General features: G+C 46.0%; 1 protein-coding gene across 1 annotated transcript; it reads left to right on the forward strand.

Annotated features, from left to right (window-relative positions):
• Positions 1-153: 153 nt before the first annotated feature.
• LOC112463136 lies at positions 154-4,599 on the forward strand. The gene has a single exon (XM_025029331.1). The coding sequence runs from the start codon at positions 154-156 to the stop codon at positions 4,597-4,599; it is 4,446 nt and encodes a 1,481-aa protein (XP_024885099.1).
• Positions 4,600-8,411: the final 3,812 nt, after the last annotated feature.

Here is an 8,411-nt window from a genome sequence, read left to right on the forward strand (position 1 = left end):
CAGGTAATCGGAGGCTTGGCCACGACTGCAGCAAACTACGAAAATGCGTGGGATCTTCTTCTAAACAATTATGAACATCCGAGGCTTCTAATTAACACACACTTGAATCAATTGCTTGATTTTCCAGCCGTATCAAAGGACAAACCAGCAACAATGCGTCAACTGATCGTTCACGTCAGAACGCACTTAAAGGCTTTAGAGACACTAAAGCTTCCGGTTGATAAGTGGGACGAGCTTCTCATACACCTGTTAAAGAATAGGATGGATTACAATACACAGAAGAGTTGGGAAGAAGAAACCAAAAAGGACAAGGAAAATCGACCTACGTTGGAGAACTTTCTGACTTTTCTCAATGAGCAAGTACGAACGCTTGAGATAATTGACAAGACCAAGGGAAAGTCGGAAGCATCAAAGACGCCAGCAGGGAAAAAACAAGAAAAAAAAGTAGCTTTGGCAACTACCTCTCAAGAAGGTTGTGTCCTCTGCAGCAAGAATCATCAGTTGTACCGATGCCCGGATTTTCTGCAGCTATCGAGTGCTGACAGATTAAAGGAGGTGAAAGCGAAGAAACTGTGTATGAACTGCTTAAGCAAAGGACACTTTTCCGCGGCTTGCAAATCTTCAGCATGCCGGAGGTGCCAGAAGAAGCACAATACCCTGTTGCATCCAGAGCAAGAAGAGAAGACTGCAACCGATAAGAAGTCAGAAGAGGACGCGTCCAAGAAGGCAGTGGTAATGCACGGCACTCAAGAAACCTTGCAAGATACTGAAGAGTCATCTTCTGTAATCAACCTTAGAAGAAAACCCACGTCGTGCGTGGTGCTGTCAACGGCCCGAGTTATAGTCCATGACGTCAATGGAGGCCAGCACAAATGCCGTGCACTTCTAGATGCAGGGTCGCAATCCAATTTGATCACCCAGGAACTCGTCGACAGGCTCAGATTGAAATGTAAAAGGAGAGACGAAGTCATCAGTGGGATCAACCGATCACAAACCAATGTCGGTAAGACAGTAGGAGTAAAAATCCGATCGATGAACGCGGATTATGAGGTAGCCATAGAATGTCTCGTGCTGCCTGCCATTACTGAAAGACTTTCTCAAGTCAAAATCAATACTAAACTGATTTGCTTGCCGGAGGGTTTGAGCCTAGCAGATCCTGATTTCCACACGCCAGGAACAGTGGATATTCTAATAGGAGCAGGACTTTTCTGGCAATTAATCTGCAAGAATTATATTCAAAGACCAAAGGGAATACCCAGATTACAACATACGTTGCTAGGATGGATTGTAGGAGGGGAGCTTCTCGACGCCAGCTCGGAAACTCCAAGAAGCTTCTGCGGTCTCATCACAAATGCGCAACTCCAAGCGCAGTTAGAACGCTTTTGGAAGCAAGAGGAGACGCTCGAAAAACGGAGTCTCACCCAAGAAGAGATTGAGTGTGAACGGCAGTTCCATGAGTCGGTCAAGCGAGATGAAACTGGTAGGTTCATCGTAACACTTCCGAAGAAACCCGGAGTGAAACTCGGCGATCCAGGGAATCAAGCATTGCAGCGATTATATTCCCTAGAAAGAAAATTCAGAGGAGATCCAGCATTGAAGAATGCGTATGTTCAATTCATGGAAGACTATGAAACTCAAGGCCACATGTCGTTAATGGGACAAGGCCCAGATACGAGCACAAAGGTAGAGCAATCGTACATACTTCCGCATCATCCGGTGATTAAACCGGACAGCACCACAACTAAGTTACGTGTTGTATTCAACGCCTCAGCGAAGACATCGTTGGGAACATCATTAAACGACAAGTTATTCGCTGGTCCAAACAAGCAGAAGAGCCTGTTCTGCATAGTCTTACGCTTTCGATCACACCCCTTTGTCATAACGGCGGACATAGCTGCAATGTTCCGACAGATACTCGTGTGCGAAGAAGACCGAGATTTACAACTGATTCTGTGGAGATCAGATCCATCGCAACCAGTTCAGATCTTTAGGATGAACACGGTGACATATGGCACCGCATGTGCACCTTATTTAGCCCTCAGCTGTTTGGAGAGATTAGCGATAGAAGAACTGGAAAGGTTTCTAAAGGCAACCTTGACGGTCGAAGAGATGAAGATGTTTCTCGAAATAAGGTTGAAGATCGAAGAGCTGAAGAAGTTCCTAAAAGAAGCATTGGACAATGAGAAATCGGAGTTTCTACAAGCAATCCTGGTCTTGCTAGAAGATTTCTACATGGACGATGTTTTGTCTGGCGCAAGTACCATAGAAGGGGCCATAGCCTTACGACAGCAGCTGTCGGAGTTATTGCAACGGGGACAGTTTCAGCTGCGGAAGTGGCGTTCCAATGATCCACGTATATTGGAGGAACTACCCGAGTCCAACGACGATAACAGCTTCCTCAAAATAGACAAGGAGGGTGCCATGAAAACGTTGGGACTTCTATGGGATGCCCAGTCAGATGTTCTGCAATACAGCGTGTCGATAGAAGAGAATTCAAGGGTTACCAAGCGTCTGGTGCTATCTCAGATAGCTCAAATATATGACCCCCTTGGCTTGCTGGGACCCGTTGTCATCATTGCGAAATGTATTATGCAGTCTCTATGGCAAATCAAAACTGGTTGGGATGAAGTTCTCCCAACGGAGTTAGAAGCTACATGGAAGGAGTACTATAGATCGCTGCCGCAAACCAACGAGTTGAAGATTCCGAGAAACATCAATCCGGGAAATGTGAGCAATCAGTTCGATCTCGTAGGCTTTGGAGATGCCTCAGAAAAGGCATATGGAGCCGTGCTGTATGCTGTTTCACAAAGGTCGGGAGGTACCTTACAAGCGCATTTGATTTGTTCGAAAAGCAGAGTCGCACTTTTGAAGACTATATCACTACCAAGACTGGAGCTTGATGCGGCGCTGCTGTTGACTAAACTGACCGAACAGGCAAGAAAGGCTTATGGTGACAGGATTCGAAACGTGTCTTTATTTAGCGATTCGACGGTCGTTCTCAATTGGATAGCAGAGTCACCTAACATTAGGAAGACGTATGTGGCAAATAGAATCACCAAGATTCAACTTCTTTCACAAGGTGTGACATGGCGTCATGTTCCGTCCAAGGATAATCCGGCAGATCTTCTTTCCAGAGGCATGTCAGTGGAAATGTGGAGGACCAGTCAGTTATGGTGGCAAGGGCCTGAGTGGCTCGTCACCGATCGATGGCCTGAACAACCAGAAATCTTAGGCGATACGTCCGAGATGAAGATCACTGCACTAATCGCCACCAGAAACGAGGAGTACGACATCCTACGAAGATTTTCAGACTATGGGAAGCTTCAACGCATAGTCGCTTATTGTCTGCGTTTTAAGGCAAATTTACTTGGCGCAAAGAAGAGTGGCCCTTTAACGCCAGCCGAAATAGAGCAAGCGGAAACTATCATATTGAAGACTGTCCAGCGAGAAGTTTTCCTGAAGGAGGTGCGGGCTCTCGAACAGCAGCAATCGATTCCCAAGGGTAGTAAGTTGTCGTCCCTCAATCCTATCTTGGATCAGAAGGGAGTCATAAGGGTAGGTGGTCGGTTATCACAGGCCGACATTCCCGAAACTCAGAAGCATCCAATATTGTTGCCAGCCAAGCACCACGTTACAACTATCCTCATGAGGAAGGAGCATCTCAGGCTTCACCATTGCGGCCCGGAGCAGTTGTTCTACTCAACACGTGTAAAGTATTGGCCTTTAAGTGGACGACGAGAAGCAAACAAGATTACGAAGAGTTGCATAAAATGCTTTCGAGCTAAACCAAGGACACCTGAGGTCTTCATGGGAGATCTTCCTGAGGATCGAGTCCGTCATAACCTGAGACCATTCACCACAGCGGGCGTAGACTACGCCGGGCCATTGCAGGTACGAGAGAGTCGCAGGCGGGGAAGGATTCACATCTCGAAGGCCTGGATCGCCGTGTTTACCTGTTTTGCCACTAAAGCCGTACACATAGAGCTAGTGACTGAATTAACTACCGAGTCATTTCTAGCTGCATTAAGAAGGTTTGTGGCGAGAAGAGGAATTTGCTCGAAGATCGTGTCCGACAACGGCACTAATTTTGTCGGAGCTGCGAGAGAGCTAGCAGAAGTATACGAGTTTCTTCGGAAGGAGAAAGAAGCCATAGCCACATACTTGGCTCGTCAGAAAATCGAATGGAGGTTTATTCCTCCTCGATCTCCACATTTTGGAGGTCTTTGGGAGGCCGCTGTCAAGGCTACCAAGCGTCACCTCCACACTGTCACGAAGGGTCTGGTTTGGACGTTTGAGGAATACGCAACGCTGCTCGTGGAGATAGAAGCAATCCTGAATTCAAGGCCTCTCACTCCCTTTTCCAGTGATCCTAACGATTTATTGGCATTAACCCCATCTCATTTCCTTACAGGGGATTCATTGTTGTTTCCACCAGAGTATAGTTATATGAAAGTCCCGGATAACAAGCTGTCACGATGGCAGCATGCTCAGAAATTACGCCAGCATTTCTGGAAGCGTTGGCAGGAGGATACCTCCAAGAGCTGCAAAAGCGTCATAAGTGGCGTAATAAGGGCAAGGATCTCGAGGTCGGTACTCTAGTCATTCTGAAGGAGGACAATACACCCCCTCTACAGTGGGTCCTAGGCCGAGTGGAGGAAGTTCATCCTGGCAAGGACAACGTGATTAGAGTGGCGACAGTCAAAACGCCCACTGAATTGTTTAAAAGAGCCGTCCAAAAACTCTGTCCACTTCCCGCAGAAGAAGACTGTTAATTTATATTTAATTTTCTTTGAAAATTGTTATTATCCATATAGCTTTCTTTAAGATTATCCTTATTGAATTTATAATTAACACTTAGAATAGAAGATTTCACTTATACTAATTGCAATGTACTTCGCGTCAAATTTGTCATGTTATTGGTATTATTCGGTTACATTTCAGTTAGCATCATTACTTACGTGTATGTTAAGTTAAGACGGTGAAGCTTTAGATTAGGCCCACTCCCCTCTCAAGTTTATAGAATGCCAAAGTCTCTTATTCTTTAGTTTCAAGTAGGTTGAAAGATTGTCTTTCAAGGGGGGCGGAGTGTTGACGATTGTACCGCCAGAACGGCGTTAGTGAGAAGTAGTATTAAGCAATATGGCGAAATAGGAAGGGTAACGGAATAAAGCTCTGTTTAATTTGACTGGATTTTCTGTGTATCCGTTCCTCAACAGTGCCAATTCATGGGACGCTGAAAAACAGCGTTGAGCGACGTCACGTGACATCACTATGATGCCAGCGTCAAGAAAGAGAAGTTGGATTTTTCCAACTTCAAGCGTCAAAGCCAAAGCAGCGCGAAAACGCCGAAATTTTGACGCTGTTTTCCTTTTCATGAATTTCAATTGACGCCGGCGTCAATTGTGGTCATGCGACCTTCTTGCCGCTGAAAATGAGCGTCGAGCGTCAGCATGAAAAGGCACCTTTATAGACATATCGGCGGAAGCTGTTCGACGAACACTGAGTCTCCGCACGGCGCGTTGTCAGGTTTTAAATTAGCGCCGATCGTCATTGATCGTCCGGAGAAATTGCAAGCACAACTGGCCACAGATGCTCTGATCGTAGCGCTGATAAGACCTGTGATTGTACTCAATCTTCGTCACGCTCGGTCCGAAATATCGCACCAGTTCTTTCGGTGGTCGAAGATTGCCGAAACTGTCGAAATATACGACTCGATCTTCCCTCTTGGCGTACGCTACCCAATGAGTACCGGGGCCGGCTGCATCGTCCAAATTCACGATACCGCTCTCGTTTCGACGTACGCCATCGACGATCGGTAACGAATCACGCATGAAAACACCTCTGAAGAACGGTACGCGCATTTGCCTTGCCAGTCGACTCAATTGTACGTTAGTCGTAACACCCGTGGGCATATTTAACGACTTCTTTGATGTTTTTTTTTTTTAATTTTCAACGCTATTCCTCGCCCGCGTTTGTGCGGGCCGAGATACAGTCCTTGTCCATATTTGTACGGAGCGAGATAAAGTCTGTGACCTTCCATGGCGCGATTGTGACGTTGCGTCTCTTCCAGTTGACGTCGTGCGGCTTTGCTAGCGTTCACCGCCGTTGTAATTCCGGCCGCTCCGCCGGCCAAAGAACCGAGAACTCCCAACAACGGTAGAATCGGCAATACGTACGCCGCTTCGTTTCGCTGTCGGAAGTATCCGTTTCTTCCTCGGCCTTTTCCTCGTTCGTGTTTTCCGTGTTTTCAAACCCATTCCGAGCTTTATCTTAGCCTTCATGGCCGCCCAGACGGCTGTAGCGGCAGCTCACTCTCCGAGAGTCGAATCTCTCGCGATGACGCGTCCCAGCGCTCTCTCGGCGAGTATCTTGTCCGCCGCGTGTCTCTCGGTGAGGCCTTTGTTACGCGAATAGTCTATGTCGTGCTCGCGACACGCCGCGTCCAATGGATTTACACCCGGATCACCTCTAGCCAATCGTTCTCGCAAACGAGTACCCGGACCGCAATACTGATAACCGGGAATGTGCAGTTCAAACGGAAGTGCACCTATCACGCGATTAAACAGGCCTCTACCTGTTTTTATTTTTTTTTTTTTCGTTGACATTCGCCGCAATCCTTTATCATTGGCGCGAGACCGTCGATGTGCGTTTCCTGCCACGGTTGATTGTAATGTGCGTCACAGCGACGATAGGTCTGAACCTCCAAATCCGCCTTTATATGCTCCGGAAGCTTGTCCCACACGTAGTAGACGTGATCGCCGCACACTTGCAACAGAACAATTGTTGGCAATTGTTGGTTGCCCGAATCGCGCGACTCGAGCTGCTCGACGAATTCCGCGCATTGCAGCGCCCATGTGAAAAATTCACCCAAGGTAGCTACTTGGTCGGACAGCTCCAATAGATCGCGTTCGGTTTGCTCGAATTGCTCCATGTTTTATCTATTCAGATTTAGGTTGTTCATCAGATTCAGGTTGTTCATCACCACAAAGTTGACAACTGTAGTCGCCCAATAGCGATACTTCATTAGATATCAATGGTTTATACGGTAATAGCGTTGTAGACACTATATACTTTGACACATTTCCCATTGCCACTTCCCAATAGTGACACTCCTTATACTCGGACCTAAAGTCAGGTTTATTGTAAAAGGAAAGGGCTTCGTCACAGATGAAGCTGTATGAGCTTTATCCTCGTTTCGCGCCTGTATGTACATTCTCCATTTTGAGCTACCGTACCAGTTATTATTATATCCGAGACCCTTGATAACAACTTGTCTATGAACATTGCGTTTATCGGTTCCTCGTATCCCGAGTTCGCGATCGCGAACAAACTGCGCTAGTGAGTTTTGTTGCACATCCGTCGATTTTCTCCTCGATCTTCTTCTTCTTCACGCAAAGCATTGGCGATATCATCTAATAAAAATTCACTATAAAAAAATTGATCGAAGTATATAAAGTCACTGCTTTCTTCGATTTCATCGATGTCAATTTCATAGTCCGATGTCCATGAGCGATTAAATACCATTTCTTCTTGCTCACTGTTATAAAAAATGTTCACGTCGCGAAAAGCTAATGTTTATTTCGTTGACATATGCCGCAATCCTTTATCATCGGAGCGGGACCGTCGATGTGCGTTTGCTGCCACGGTTGATTGTAATGTTCGTCACAGCGACGATAGGTCTGCACCTCCAAATCCGCCTTTATATGCTCCGGAAGCTTGCAGCACTTGCACCTGATAACGTGTTTAACCACACAATAAATCTCGATACTTTTTAACCGATGTATCGCTCTCAAATCGTATACTAATGCGGCTCGATGCGCTTCATCTCTCATTATATACCTTTTGCCCTCTCTCTCGCTTTAATTGAATTTTGAAAGATCATTTTTTCCTTTGTTTTACGTATTGCGTCGTAAAAAATAGCGTAAAATTGTTTAGTCTACGCGATAACACCCCCTTTTCCTAGAAAATTGTTGTTTATGACAAATGTGTCCCGACAGGTTCGATGTGTTATCGGGTCGATCATCGTCCCGATGACATCATTTTTTCCTTTGTTTTTCACGTACTGCGTAGATGGATTGTTTTTTATGTATAAATCATACTATATATATATTTTCTTTGCACGCATTTCTATTCGAGCCGTATATGCGACGTTCGCCGGAGCATCGGTTGCATGTATTGGCAATCATATATTGCATTATCGCATATCATAACATAGAAGCGAGGTGCCGATGTTCCGGTGGATGTTGGCTCTCACAGGTGTAATGCGAGACATATTTTATCTTACGACTATCAGTTTTATACACCGCCATTATATTTTTCTCTGGCGACTTCTGCAACCGTCATTGAATTCAGTCTCGTCGTGGCTGTGTAGCGCGAGTACAGACCGAGCGACTGGAGTCTGTTCCAAGTTC

Source organism: Temnothorax curvispinosus, unplaced genomic scaffold (genome assembly GCF_003070985.1).
Source record: "Temnothorax curvispinosus isolate PA1 unplaced genomic scaffold, ASM307098v1 QBEX01013076.1, whole genome shotgun sequence".
NCBI lineage: Eukaryota > Metazoa > Arthropoda > Insecta > Hymenoptera > Formicidae > Temnothorax > Temnothorax curvispinosus.